This window comes from Mobula birostris, chromosome 9 (assembly GCF_030028105.1).
Source record: "Mobula birostris isolate sMobBir1 chromosome 9, sMobBir1.hap1, whole genome shotgun sequence".
NCBI classification, from domain to species: domain Eukaryota; kingdom Metazoa; phylum Chordata; class Chondrichthyes; order Myliobatiformes; family Myliobatidae; genus Mobula; species Mobula birostris.
Window position 1 is genome coordinate 140,456,150 of NC_092378.1, and position 15,535 is coordinate 140,471,684.

The window sequence follows — 15,535 nt, forward strand, 5'->3', positions numbered from 1 at the left end:
AGTTGCCGCACTGCATGAGCCACTTCAGCCGACCCAGCCTCCACTGACTTTAACTTCTCCTCCATCTGATCAACCAACTTTGGTTTGGGCCGAGCTTGCCACTGTGAGAGTAGCTGCCGCACTATGTAAGCCACTTCTGTCAACCTGGTCTCCATTGACTTCAATTTCTCTCCTACTTGACCAACAAAATTCAGGGCTGAGGTCAACTGTTCTCTCTCCGCTGGGTCCATTTTGATTGTCGGGTATTGTTAGCATGGTGTTCAGTGATGACGCAAGTGCAGAGGGAGAGACACAGAAGTGGAATGAATTTTAATAACAACTGCACAGAACAAAAGGAAAATAATAAATGCTGGGCCAATAAGCTGGCTAACGAAAACTCACAAACCAAAATGTAATGCTGTCACTGCAGCGAGGAAACAGTAACTTAATACCAAATTAATCACGTTTATTTGCAGCGTCAATCTAAATTGTTGCCTTCTTTCCCAGAACATGGACTAAGGTAAGCAGGGAGCGTTGCCACCACTGTGCCTTGGTCAAGACTCGACAAGACTGAAGCGAAAGGAAGAGAGTTAAATACAACCTCCAAGAAACCCTAATTGGCTGCAATGTGCATTCTCACGAGCCTCATTGCTGACCCCTTGCGAGCGCACCCAGACTCTGTAACAGAATCCGTCGTGATATGTGAAATCCCTTCCAAGACAAGGGTATCTCTGATTTAATACAGAGAGCTCTCTAGTTATTTTGCACACCGGAAGCTTCCAAGAACACCTCTAGGGCAACAACGAGAGTATGATCTGTGTGATTCACTTAAAAGCTGATTATTCTGCGTGGCTACATGAATAGCCTGGAAGTTCTAGTGGGGTAATTTCATTTCCTTGATTCAATTGTGATTGGTAGTTTTGAATTGTTTCCAGGTGTTTACACTTGGTGATCATTTTTGTAACTTGTTAAAGAATTCAAAACTTTTCAATATTATTCATGCTTATTGGGTTTAGAATGTTTATGGATGTCAGGGTCTTTCAATTGAGTTGACAGCTTTGACAATGTCATTCTGGAGAAATGGCATAACCTGTTCTCAAAGCAGTTCTGGGAGGAGGCAGTGTCAGTTACCATCAAAAGGGAGGCAACACACATAAAAGGCTGGAGGAACTCAGCAGGCCAGGCAGCATCTATGGAAAAGTGACAGCAGTTGATGTTTCAGGCTAAGACCTTTCATCAGGACACCAGATGGGTCAAGCTTTGGTTTCTTATCTTCCTGGTTAAAGACTGTGCCTGGAGACCTAGCTTACATGGGAAGAAAGTTGAAGAGAAAGGGTCTAAAGAACGTAAGAATCTCACCAATCAGTAAAACATCACTGAAACAGGGCCATTCTGTTTTGGTGATATTAGCTGTTGTATCCAATTGGTCATTCTACCCTGTTCTTTCCATGCTGTCTAATTTATTCCTCCTTTTCAAGCTCCTAACTATTTCCATTTTGGCTGTGCTTTCTACTTCACTGTAAATCAGGCTAGGTTTTATAACAGATCATTGCCTAAGAGAAACACTATTTCTTGCCAATGTTTTATCAATGATTTTAAAATTTAACAGATTTAAATGAACCAAAAATAATTAACTTTTAGTCACCCCAGCAGTCTCATAAAACAAGACTGGAGTTCTTGATTAAATGATCTATAAACAGGAAAATTCCATTGGAAAAGAGCTTTGGGAACTATAGGTTCAAGATTGCCTATACTTCCCAAGTATTGCAACACTAACTCCAAGCCAAATATTCATTTACAGTTTCCTAAAATATGATACTTTTGGAGTTGGAAGTATATTGCAATGCTGTAGAGCTTTCTTAATAGACTCTTTGTCTGATACAGACACAAGTCAACTGAATGCAAGTTTATGAAATTTTTAAGTAGAAGATGAATCTTCCTGATTTTACAAGCGGGCTCTTGTTATTGTGCAGAGTATACTTCTGAAAAGGATCCAAGGCTAATGTTTAATGTTCTAAAATAGCAAAATGTGATAAAGATAAAGATTATTTTTATTTGTCACCAGTACATCGAAACATTAAAACATATACTGAAATGCATTGTTTGTGTCACATTTCTGGCCCCAACAAAGTATGCCTACAACTCAATCAACATCCTGACATCCTTGGAATGTTGGAGGGGGTGGGAAACTGGAGCTACTGGAGGAAACTCTCACAGTCAAGGGGAGAATGTGCAAACTCGTTATAGACAGTGGCGGGAATTGAACCTCAGTCTTACCAATTGTGCTAATCGCTATACTGCTGGGCTGCCCACAAGATACTGTGCTTGTGGAAATAGAAAATTAATTGGTCTCTTAGGCCCAAAAGATTTTTGTCAGTCATTTGGGACTATCAATACCACAATTATGAGCAACAAGGTCAGCCCAGAGGCTGGACAAATAATTGTACAGATTTGTGTTCATCCCCATGCCTCGGGCAGCAACCCTGCCACCTTTTTAGAATTGTGTCTGCATTTTATGAGGCCGACTGGCTAGCTCAATGCTCAACCCAGCACCGATGGGAAGTGTGTAAGGAACTAGCCGGATTTGAACCTCGGACCATTCGCCTTGAAGTCCAGCGCTAATGGCACTACACCACTGGCTGATTAGTTGTGTAGATTGGCTGGGCTTTATCCAATGGTTTCCACCCTTGAAGTCGCAACTCAATTGGGGCTGTAAAGATATAAAAATAATTGCTTTCCAAGGACTGTAATTCATATACACTGACTCTATAATATGTGCTTATGTCATGTTGACTTTGCCATTTTTTGGGCTCTGCAAAGTATTTGCAATGTTTAATTTCAAGTTTAGGACGAGGAACAACATACCCGAGTCAAAATTAATGATTTTGACCTTTGATCTGATTTTGCCATTTTGATAGCACTGTGCCTCATCAGAGACTGCTGCTTTGGGTCATGGTCCTTTGCAATACTCACCAAAAGTGTGAGCAATGTTGGATGAGGTCAAACGAATGGCAGATGATAAATTTGATTCTTCCTGCTCTGAAGACTTCTGAGACATGTGCAAAGCAATTTCCACCTGTCAGCATTTGTGGAATGGATGGCCCACAGTCCCTATTGTTGACCAACAATACATTATTCAGGAGCATCTTTTGGCTTTCAAAGGGAAATAAGCTTTTGAAAGCAGCAGAATGAATTGCATAGTTTGCTCAAAAAGCACAAGGGACCTTCGGATTATAACTACAGGCAAAAAAACGGCAAGATGAGGAAACTCTGGATGTCAAAAGGTATTTGGATGACGAAAGGAGAATGAGACATGTCTTGCTAGAAATGTACTAGATGATGAAAGATATAGATCAAGTGGACAACCAGAGACGTTTTCCCAGGGTGGAAATGACTAATACCAGAGGGTATCATTTTAAGACGATTGGAGGAAGGTATAAGGGGGGTGTCAGAGAATGGTGAGCGTGTGTAATACCCTGCCATGGGTGGTGGTAGAGGCAGATACATTAGGGGCATTTAAAAAACTCCTAGATAGGCACATGGATGATAGAAAAGTGGAGGGCTCTGTCAGAAGGAGGGCTAGATTGATCTGAAGGGTAGGTTAAAAGGTTGGCACAATACGTGGGCCCAAGGGGGAGGGGCTGATAGTCGCAAAAATGCCACCCCCCCCCCCAATTCCTTTGTTTCCACCACACCTACTCTCAGGATGAGGGTTTTCATTTCTGAAATAAAGAGATATCCTCCTTCTTCTCCTTCCTCCGCCATCAACCCTGCCCTCAACCACATCTCTTCCACTTCACACACGTCTACCCTCACCCCATCCTCCTGCCACCCTTCTGCTTGTCCTCACTTACCACCCCACCAGCTTCTGCGCCCAGCACATAATTCTCTGTAACTTCTACCATCTCTAGCAGGTTCCCACCACCAAGCACATTATCACCCCCACCCTGCACCTTCTGCTTTCTGCAGGGATCACTCCCTACGTGACTCCCTTGTCCATTCGTCCCTCCCCACTGATCTCCCTCCTGGCACTTACCCTTGCAAATGGAACAAGTGCTACACCTGCCCCTACACCTCCTCCCTCACTACCATTCAGAGCCACAAACAGTCCTTCCAGGTGAGGCGACATTTCACCTGTGAGTCTGCTGGAGTTATCTACTGTATCCAGTGCTCCTGGTGTGGCCTCCTGTATATTGATGAGAACCAACATAGTTTGAGAGATGTGTCACCAAACAGCTAGACTCCATTCGCCTGAAAAAGCTGGAGCTCGCAGTGCCACCTTTTAATTCTACTTCCCATTCTCATTCCGAAATCTCAGTCCATGGTCTCCTCTACTGTCATGATGAGGCCACACTTAGGCTAGAGGAACAACACCTTATATTCCATCTGGGTAGCCTCCAACCCCATGGTATGAACATTGATTTCTTGAACTTCTGGTAATGGCCTCCCCTCTTCTTCACCATTCCCCATTCCCATTTCCCTCTCCCATCTTATCTCCTTACCAGTCCATCACCTCCCTCTGGTGCTCTTCCCCCTTCCCTTTCTTCCATTGCCTTCTGTCCTCTTATATCAGATTCTCCCTTCTCCAGCCCTTTATCTCTTTCACCAGTCAATTTCCTAGCTCTTTACTTCACCCTTCCCCCTCTCCTGGTTTCACCTATCACCTACTAACTTGTATTTCTTCCTCCCATCCCCCTATCTTCTTTCTCTGACTTCCCATCTCTTTTCTCCAGTCCTGATGAAGGGCCGTGGCCTGAAATGTTTAACTCTTTTCCATGGATGCGGCCTGGCCTGCTGAGTTCCTCCAGTATCTTGCGTGTGTTGATAAGTCAAAGGACCTACTTCTGCACTGTACTACTCTATGATTATGACTCTATATCAGCAAGGAAACAATGTTAAACGTTCATGAAACTCCAGATGGTGTCCAGCTTGGTTATTATAGTCATCTTGAGGAATGATGATATGGCCTGAGAGAAGACATGGAGGAGATTTACCTCAATATTTCTGTCATCACATAGAAGAATGGGATTGAGAATCGGGAGTATTCTTAAAGTGTGAAAGCTTAAGAGAGAGTTGAAAGAAATATTCAAAGGCAAGAGATCCATGGAAACTTGGTAGCGTGGATTCAGAATTGGCTTGCCCACAGAAGGTAGAGGGTGGCAGCAGATGAAACATATCCTGCCTGGAGGTCATTGACCAGTGGCATTCCACAGGTATCTGTTCTGGATTGCCTATTCTTTTTGATTTTTATAAATGATTTGGATGAGGAAGTTGAAGGGTGGGTTAGCAAGTTTGCAGATGACATGAAGGTTGGTGGAGCTGTGGACAGTGTAGAAGGTTGTCATAGATTACAGTGGGACATTGACAGGATGCAGAGATGGGCAGAAAAATGGCAGGTGGCGTTCAACCTTGAAAGATCAAACTTCAAGGTGGAGGAGTAGGATAATGATAGGATTCTTAGCAGTGTTGAGGAACAGAAGTATCTTGGGGTTCAATTCCACAGATATCTCAAAGTTGCCATGCAAGTTGCTAGTGCAACACACGAAAATGCTGGAGAAACTCAGAAGGTTAGACATCACCTATGGAGCACAAGTTGATAGGGTGACTAACAAGGTCAGTGGCGCGTTGTCTTTCATTAGTCAAGGGATTGAACTCAAGCACAGAGAAGTTATGTCGGAGCTCTATAAAACTCTGGTTTGACCACACTAGGAGTATTGTGCTCATTTCTGGAACCTCGTTATATGGATGTGGAAGCTGTGGGGAGGGTGCAGAGGAGATTTATCAGGATGCTGCCTGAATTGGAGAACATGACCAATGAGGAAAGTTAGAGCGAGCTAGTGCTTTACACTTTGAAATGAAGGAGGATGAATGGCACTTGATGGAGGTGTATAAGATTATGAGAGGCATAGACAGAGTAGTCAGCCAGTGCCTTAATCCTAGGGTGCCCATGGGGGGCAATGCGACGGGACATCCATTTAAGGTGAATGGAGAGAAATTTAATTGAGGTGACAGAGTTAATTTTTACACAGAGAGTGGTGGGTGCCTGAAACTCACTGCCAGGAGTGGTGGTAGAGGCTGATACATTAGGGACGTTTAAGAAATTCTTCGATAGGCATGTGGGTGTATGAGAATTGGAGGGTCACGGTCTGCATAAGACAGAAAGATTAGATTGATCATGGATAAGGTCAGTGCAACACTGTGGGCTGAAAGGCCTGTACTGTATTGCACAGTTCTATGTTCTGGAGGGGTTTTGATGCAATAAATAGGGAAACTGTGTTATCAGTAGTATAAGCCTCCAGATCCAGAGGAATGGTTAATTGCAAGAAATTATTTATAGCACAGTATATTGGCCCATTTTAAATCATTGAAAAGTAAAACTTTAACAAAAATATTCAAATGCAACTTGCCATCTCTTCTTCAAAGTGTGTGTACTTGTTATGTACTAACTACAATGTACTACTGTAGTTAGTATATCGCCAATTTCTCTTCTTTAAACCACTACACTTATAAACCCACAGAAATTGCTGGGAAACACTTAGCTGGTCAGGCAGGATCTATGGAAAGAGAAACGGAGACAGCATTTCATGTTGGAAACCCTTTGACACAAGTACTTGAAGCATTAACTCTGTTTACTCTCCTGCAGATATGGCATGTTTTTTTTCAGAATCTGAATCAGAATCAGATCTAATACCACTGGCATAGGTCATGAAATTTGTTAATTTTACGGTAGCAGTACAATACATAATAAATATAGAGAAAAAAACTGAGTTACATTAAGTGTACATATATGTCTATTAAATAGTTAAGTTGAAATAGGTAATACAAAGTAACAGAAATAAAAAATAGTGAGGTAATGTTCATGGGTTTAATGTCTATTTAGGAATCGGATGGCAGAGGGGAAGAAGCTGTTCCTGAATCACTGAGTGTGTGCCTTCGGGCTTCTGTACCTCCTACCTGATGGTGACAGTACGAAGAGGGCATGTCCTGGGTGATGGGGATCTCTAACGATGGACACCGCCTTCCTAAGGCACCACTCCTTGAAGATGTCCTGGATACTACAGGGGCCAGTACCCATTAAATATTTTTAAGAAAGCACCCTAAACAAAAAAAAACAGATTGAAAAGATTAAAACAAATGGTTGAAATATATCTACTAGCAATAGATATAAAAATAGAAATATATCTACTTAGAATAGATAAAAAAGAAACAGAGAGATAATGTTTTGGGTGTTTATGACAAAAGGTCTCCAACCTGAAATGCTGACTCTGTTTCTCATTCCACAGATGCTGACTGACCAGCTGAGTGTTTCCATTATTTCTTTTTGTTTTCATCTCATATTTCCAGCATCTGCAGTTTTCTTTCCTTTAAGATCCCAGGCTTGCATCATCCATTTCATTTTATCTTTTCAATCTTTTATTTGATTTTGTTGGGTTTCTGATAAAAAGAACATGGGGGGGGGGGAATGCGAATGAAGCACCTTCAATTACTCCAAAAGACTGAGGTTTGGTAAAATACTGAAAGGCTTTTATTCGCTGTACAATACCACCTCCACAGTGAGTGTCTGCCCCCGGACTGAGGGGGAGGGGCAAGGCAAACACCTTTATACAGGACTCTGTGGGAGAAGCCACAGGGACAGTCAGCAGAGGGGTGTGTCCAGACAGGTAACCGAGTTACAACATATATACATGGTTTACCACAGCTAATTTGCTAGACTGGCCAGAAAACTGCAAGATTTAAAAACAAGTGCAAATACTGGAATTATTCGTCACATCAGGCAGCATCTGTGGAAAGAGAAACGGACCTAACTTGTCAGACCAATAACCTTTCAGCAGAAATATAATATCTCTTATACTGAATTTGAACATAAATAGAGTGGCAGCAGGTCAGGCAGCATCTATGGAGTAGAATAAAGAGCCGACATTTTAGGCTGAGATTCTTCAACAGACCTGAATTAAAAGGTTTATCAACCTCAACATTTAACTGTTTTTTTTTGCTCGGCAGATGCTGTCCAAACTTTTTTCTCCCTCAAGCATTTTGTTTATCGTCTTTAAAAGACTTTTTTCACAGTGAGCGTTCTACATACTTGGCATATTTGAATATGCAAACCTCCAATGCAAAACCGGCCTAGTTAATTGGATTGTACCCTAATTTTAATTTCTTTAAGAGCAAACTATGCAAATAGACCCTCGGTGTGTCCCAGGAGCGGGGTTTCAGTTTGAGGCACATTGATTTTGCAGGTTTGGGTCACCCGGAATTTGCAATTGCAGAATATTTCCTGTAGGAGGTAGGAGTGTGCATCCTTAAGAGCAAAATGCTACACCCCAGTCCCGGGGACCGCATTGTTAAACCTCTGAAGGGTTTTTTTCCTTTTTTATTACCCCTTGCTTTGCCAGCAGGCTCTTTCTCGACATCCCACAACGGGTCCTGAGAGTGGAGGAAAAGGAATCGTCGAGAAGTTGGGGGTTTCAGTCACGTTGCTGAAGGGAGAGCGAGAGCGACAGAGAGAGAGAGAGAGAAAGAGAAAGAGAAATCAATAGATATAAAGGCAGGGGAAGAGTTAAAGAGTCAAGAGCAACGCTGTTCAACCATGGAGAGTTGAACGGAGCTGGAGGACGCAACGGTGCGGCCACTCTCAACACAGCTCGGGGATTGAGGCTCAGAACACGGAGTGAATCGTAAAGAATGCAAGCTGATGGCCTGTCTAACCCAGTGAGAAAGTTTCCGCACTGCCGGAAGGGCAACATTTGCCGAGCCTGAGCATGCATCTTTGAGTGTGCAAACTAAAAGCATCACTTTAGTTCTTTCTCTCTTTTTTGGTATATTTAATTCTTCGATCCGTGTGTCGGTTCCCCGAGACTTCTATTCGCCGCACACTAGCGAGAGACTCCGAGAGAGGCAGGAGAGCGAGGGTGAAGTTTCCCAATGCTGCAGTTTTATCCGAAGGACGCACTTTCTGGTAAATTATCTGCGGTTCACTCGTGCTTTGTTCGCAGCGTGGGCAGTATTTGGATATTGTATTTAATTATTTCAGGCCGTTTTAGTTTATCTTTTCAAAGCGCATTATTGAACAATGTGACCGTGACTTTGCTGTGCGTGTAGTTACTACGCTCTTAAAGCTCTTTTTTGTGGATATCGCGTGGGGGTTTTCTGTATGAGCTAGGCAGTCCTTAGGTACGTTGTATGGCTGTTAACTGAAGATGCAAAGCATTGTGTCTGAGATCGTACAACCGAGGCAACTCCAGCAGCTTAAGTGATACAGGGATGACAGCAGGCACATGCACACATCTCCACAGACACATGCAAACTATTACATGCTTGTATTTCATAAATATCGATCATTTATGTCATATGTTTTTATATAAACGTGTGTGTGATACCTAAGTTGTCTATGTATACATCTCCATAGACCCATGCACACTATTACGTGCTAATAGTTATTTTATAAATATCGATAATCTATGCCATTGTTTTATATAAACGTGTGTGTGTGTGAGCACGGCGTGCGCAATACCCAGGTTGTCAAAATATACATCTCCATAGACGCATGCATAATTTTATATGCTCTTAGTTACTTCATAAATAACGATAATTTATGTCATCCCTGCTTTTTATAAACGCATGAAGTTCCTAAGTTGTCCTTTTAACTGTTATGTCTGCACGTTCATGTAATGTTACACGTAAGCTATTCGAACGGATGAAATCTCTATCCACATTTAATGTGTGTCTCGGATGCATCTGCACATTTATACACTAATGTTGTTTCTCTAAATGATCCAAGTTTACTGGCAGAATAAGTGACTCAAAGTAAACAACCTCTCCCAAGTCAGCATCTCCCGCCTTGAGGCCGTCCCGATTTAATTTGGCGGCAACGGGCAGGTCACATCCTCCATATGCCCAACACCGTTCTGCTGAAGCGGCCATTCTGTTGTATGCAGATTTGTGGTAAGAGATTAACAGTTGGCCAGAGGAAAGCATTCATGGATGTGAGTGCCCCCCCCCCCCACCCCGACCTCACAGGATTCCCTAGTTCATGATCATCCAAAATGGAGAAGGAGCATTCAGGATGAGACTGAGAACTTGGAGCTCTTCCGTCAGAAGCCAACTGTACACAATAGAAGGAGCAGCCACGTTCAGCCATCCGTCCCACCTCACACCTCCTGTTCCATTTATAGCGGAGATTATGCATCCCAGATTGGCCACATCGGAGCCCACAGAACTGCAGTGGAGTTAAGTATTTCCAGACAGAGATAGCTTAAGCGGGGAGAAAACCTCCATCTTGCAGTTAACCCTGCACAGTATTTAAGTTGCCTCATGTTTATGATACTCGGACAAAGAATACATAAAAGTAGGCTCTTGAACTGAAATGGTCACCATCTGTTTGCCACCACAGATGTTGCTTGGACTGCTGAGTTCACCCAGCAGTTTTTCTTGGTAGCTCCAGAATCCAGCATCTGCACTCTCCTGTGCCTCCAATGCCAGACTTTCTTTAGACCATAAGACATTGGAACAGGATCAGGCCATTTGGCCCATCGAATGTGCCTAGCTGTTTCATCATGGCTGATCTATTTTCACTTTAAGCCCCATTCTCCTGCCTTCTCCCCATAACCTTTGATGCCATGACTACTTTATACCTTATTGTCGCCAAACAATTGATACTAAAATGTACAATCATCACAGGGATATTTGATTCTGCGCTTCCCGCTCCCTGAAGTACAAATCGATAGTAAATATTAAAAATTTAAATTACAAATCGTAAATATAAAATGGAAAGTAAGGTAGTGGAAATAAACCGAGAGGCAGGTCCGGATATTTGGAGGGTACGGCCCAGATCCGGGTCAAACCTATGAACCTCCACTTTAAATTTATCCAATGACTTGGCCTACACATTTGTCTGTGGAAATGAATTCCACAGATTCACCACCATTTGGCTAAAAAAAATTCCTTATCTCTATCCTATAGAGACATCCTTGTATTCTGAGGCTGTGCCCTCTGGTCCCAGAATCTCCCACTGTAGGAAACATCCCCTCCACATCCACTCAATAGAAGCCTTTCATGTTTAAGTGTAATTGTTCATAAATTCTGTTATTTTACTGTAAATGCCTGAAAGAAAATAAATCTCAAGGTAGCATGTGGTGACATATAGGTACTTTGATAATAAATTTACTTTGACTGAAGATAATTGTGTGTGTAATTTATTTTAGAATGTCAATGCCTAGTAAATGCTTCTGATTGCTTCTCTGAGGTAAAACTGCACCATTGTAAGATATATATTAACTGAGGAAGGGAAAATGCTGCAAACATTCAGCAGATTCGTTAGCTTCTATGGCAAGAGGAACAGTTTTATCAATTCAGGTCAATGACCTTTTCTAAGAACAGGTCGACTATTCACTGAAAAATTCCACTGATTTGTTTTTTTTTGGTACTCGGGAATTTTTGTGTTGGCAAGTTGAGTGGTTAAGGAAGGGAGTTGCTAGCGTTGGTCGCTGACAGAACTCAGTGTGCAGTGATGTAAACTGGGTACTAAGCAGTGAAATTCTTTCCTTCATAAAACGTGAGAGGCTATCCCAGAGTGTGTAGTGAGACATTATACAATTTAGCATGTTTTAAAGTCATGTTTTTTTTTGATAAAGAGAGCATTGTTGTATTCTCCATTGAATGGGACTTAAAAACCCGAATAAATCACGATTTTTTGTTTTTTTTTCTGTTGTAAAATTTAGAACTGCAGAAATGCTGTTGTAAATCTTAGTACATAAATATTTGACAGCAAATATTAAACAGCTACAAATGATTCTAAATGTGACGGTAAAACTTTAGATTTAATTGTTGAACAAACTATTGAATGAGTGCATTGACTAGATTTAATCCTGACCATTCATGAATAAACGTGGCGAGACATTGATACTTTCAGCAGCGAGCGGGATTAGGGTTTAAATAAAGAGGAGAGTTTTCGTGTCGAGACGTAAACACTGGTTTGGGCCGCCGGCTAGGTTGAAACGACGCTCCCTTCCCCCTCCACCGCTCCTGTGAGTTTGGTTCCAGTGGGCACAAGGTTCGAAGGGAGTACGGTTGAGTCATACAGCGGAGAAACAGGCCATTCAGCCCATCTAATCACTCCCTAACTATTATTCTGCCTAGGTCCACCCACCTGCACCCGGACCCCTGCCATCCATGTACCTACCCAATTTTCTCTTGCGTTGAAATCGGACCCGCATCCACCGCTTCCGCTGGCAGCTCGTTCCACACGCTCACCACCCTCTGAGTGAACAAGTTTACCCTTAAACGTTTCACCTTTCACGGTGTTGCTGATGTTTGCCGAGCGGCAGAGTGGGCGCTGACAGAATTGCACCTTGGTGCGGAGTGCGGGAAAGGAGCTGCCGTGCGGGCGGGTCGGGTCGGGTTCACGGGGGGCGCCGGTGTGAGTGCTCGAGGGCGCAATGCCTTCCACTGCGATGCTGGTGTCGGGAGAGGCGGGAAAGTTCAGGGCAGCTGGCAGCGGGAGTCATTGAAAGTAGAGAACTATTCAAACTGGTACTCATTTCGGTAAACTCTCAAATACAAACTCGCTCAAGTACAAACGGGAGTAGAGGGTGTGGAGACGAAGTAGGGGGTGGGGGGGGGGGGTGGCCGATCATCATTAAACACGTTTGACATGGACTTCTGACACTCGTCACACTTAAATTCCTGTACACGTTTGTACACAGAAAATAAAACTTGATATGTCGATGTTAAATGACGGAATGGAAAATAAAACAGGTACTTAAGTAAACTCAGTATTGTTGGAAATAAAATTGTTCCAACTGAACCATTTTATTCCTATTTATGATGAGACTGTCCACAGATCAAAACAGCAAAAAAAACTAGTGATTAAAATAATCTTTTATTAAAATATTTCTCTTTTTTATTCCTCGGGATTTAAAAAAAAACATGGGATTCTGTGCTGACGAGTCCCGATGAAGGGTCTCGGCTCGAAATGTCGACTGTTTATTCCTTCTCACACATGCTGCCGGACCTGCTGAGTTCCTCCAGCATTTGTGTGCGCGTGTGCTTTAGATGACTTTTTCGGAGAGTTTTGAATTGAATTGAAAAGATTGATCTGAGTGAGGAAAGAGCAAACCTTTTAGTTCATCCCCAGGGCGGCTACATCTATGTTGCATTTTCCAAAATATCGACCGCTAATATTTCACACATTTGCTTCAGTAAAATGTGTAATCCATTGAGCGCTCTGGAGATCATTTAAGTGTCTGGCCTGCGGGAAAGTGTTGGGCTGGTAACTTTGCTATAGACGTTTAGAGCAGGAGTGTTTACCGCTTCAAAGCTTCGCTGTTGTTGCGTCATTGTGTCACTCTCAAGAACTGATTCCTGACCTTTACCAAAAGATGATTTATCTAACCCTTACTGCCGACTTGGTTTGTTTACTTCAGCAGTTGCATTACAATATAGCGTTGCCATTTTCTCTAGTTTTACTTTAAATACACTTTTTTTGTGAGGTCAGTTACCTATTTTAAATCGGCTTGTGTTCTTCTTTTCCCTCTTTCTGCAGAATAACAAAAAGCTGAACTTTTAAACCCCGCGTCCCACGGGGTTGAGGTTTGCTGCAGCATTTCGCCGCCGCGTGACTGTAGACCCAGCACGGCTGATTTTTTTAAAACCCATCAAGTGGTTGACGGGACTAAATGCATGACATCAGTTAAGCAGCAGTGGTTTCAGAAGTGATCCTCTAAGAGTGCCTTCAACAACTTTCTATTCCTCCCAGACTGACACACCACTATGTTACTGAAAGAATACAGGATCTGCATGCCTCTCACTGTGGAAGAGGTTAGTGGTTCCAATTATCACTATATGGTTATAACTTCCTGTATAGTCTTGGGATGAGAACTTAGAACTTACTTGTGAATTTTGAGGGTGAAAAAAATTGAAACTATTTTTGTTATTTGCATTTAAGGATAGGCTGAAAGTGTTTGATTTTTCATTTGAAATGGATTACTTAGAAATCCTGTGTACACACAGGCACATGAATTATACTAATCTGTCTCTTTGGGGGTGACTATGGAAGTCAGTACAACTCATTTCAGTTAAGGACAACATGGCACAGTGCAACACTTCAGTTCACTATGTTTGTGCTGAATGCGATGTCAAATTATGTGTCCAGGACAAAGAGGTGGACATCACCCACTCAGTAACCTGCATTTTCCAGAAGCTCTGTTTTGCAAAGTGTGATAGGGCTATTAAAACAGAAACTTCACACCATTTTAAAAGTTTCTTCCCCCAGACATTTAATCTGATCAATCATTCTAGTTAGCCAACCCCACCCCTCTATTACCTCAATCACTGCACTGTAAACACTTTAAAACTACTTTTTATATGTTGTTTACATTGCTGTTCAAGTTCTAATTTAATTGTCTTTCAACTATACACGAGCACCCATGTATATAGCCAAAGGAAACGGCGTTATTACGGGGCCAAGGTGCAAAACACAATACTAACAGTCATACACAGCACAAGGCACACATAGCACATATAAGACAACAATAAGATATAGCGACACAAAAAATAGTCCAAGTCCATGAATGTTACAGCAGTGTGCAGTAAAACACAATACATCTTGTCTTCTGCCTGGCAAATGTGGGAGTGCAGCACTGACTCCAGTGTGTACACCGCGCAATACCGCCTCTGGCAGTCTGGTGGAGAGTACCGACTCTGACGCTTCTCTCCTGGGCAGCTGCAAATGGGTGATATCGTGGCTTGTGTCCTAGCCCTCGCTCTGACTGAGACCCCACTGTCGGGCCCTGCCATTCGCCAGTAAACCAGACAACCGGGCTTGTTGCGTTCCACATTAACAACATCCAACAGGGTCTTGTGATCACAAGAGTAGTGACTAAGATGATCACTTGCTGTTAGACTGCACACCACCTTCGTGCATCCACTCCAAAGCCTCTCTGACGCAGCCAGCAGCACGATCCACACCATCCAGCTCCTTTAATTTCTCCATCAATGAGCTAGTCGGCGATGGGGTGGATGTGCAGTACTTTAACTAGGGACTTGCCATTATAAAAGAAAGTTGAAAAAAGACAATAACACCTTTGATTGGCCCCATAGAAGCTGCTGCATCCGAGCACCTCGCCATCTTCTGGAATGCATGATGGTATTTATGTATTTGTGCCCATTTTATTCCATATCTATATTTCTAAGTTTATTTTTTATATAACTCTTTATTGTTGTAATTGTTGAACGTTGTTATGTTTTGTAGTATGTCGCGCCAACACACCTCAGCAAATTCCTAATGCATGTAAAGGTATATGGCGAATAAAATTGATCCTTGAAATTAAACTAACCCCATCTGCCCGTATGTGGTCTCTCCAGTCCCTGCATATTTGCATGCTTGCCTGAAGCGCCCTTGTGGTTATCTGCGTGTATCACTTCCCCTAGCAGCACGTTCTAGTTCTTTCTGTGTAAGAAGAAACTTCCCTGCACCATCTCCTTTAAACTTCCCTCAAAACTTCTCTTTAAATCTGTGCCCTTTATGATTTGACATTACTCTCCTGGGAAAAAGGACTAT

General features: G+C 42.6%; 1 protein-coding gene and 1 long non-coding RNA gene across 4 annotated transcripts in view; one reads left to right on the plus strand and one right to left on the minus strand.

The window, feature by feature from the left end:
- The window catches only part of LOC140203136 (uncharacterized), a 92,258-nt gene extending 79,697 nt beyond the window's left edge, over window positions 1-12,561 (minus strand). For 2 of the 3 annotated variants that reach the window (XR_011887292.1, XR_011887293.1), the window contains exons 1-2: window positions 12,158-12,561; window positions 6,934-7,076 (exon numbers count right to left, since the gene is read on the minus strand). This is a non-coding gene — a long non-coding RNA (uncharacterized lncRNA). Of the gene's footprint in view, window positions 1-6,340; window positions 6,534-6,933; window positions 7,077-12,157 lie in introns of those variants that run through there. The other variant, XR_011887294.1, reaches the window with a different exon arrangement.
- Window positions 8,290-15,535, plus strand: part of LOC140203135 (cytoplasmic phosphatidylinositol transfer protein 1-like) — a 252,355-nt gene continuing 245,109 nt past the window's right edge. Inside the window, exons 1-2 of the mRNA XM_072268988.1 lie at window positions 8,290-8,935; window positions 13,520-13,794. Of these exons, the coding sequence (XP_072125089.1) occupies window positions 13,747-13,794 (48 nt within the window). The 5' untranslated portion in view covers window positions 8,290-8,935; window positions 13,520-13,746. The remainder of the gene's footprint in view (window positions 8,936-13,519; window positions 13,795-15,535) is intronic.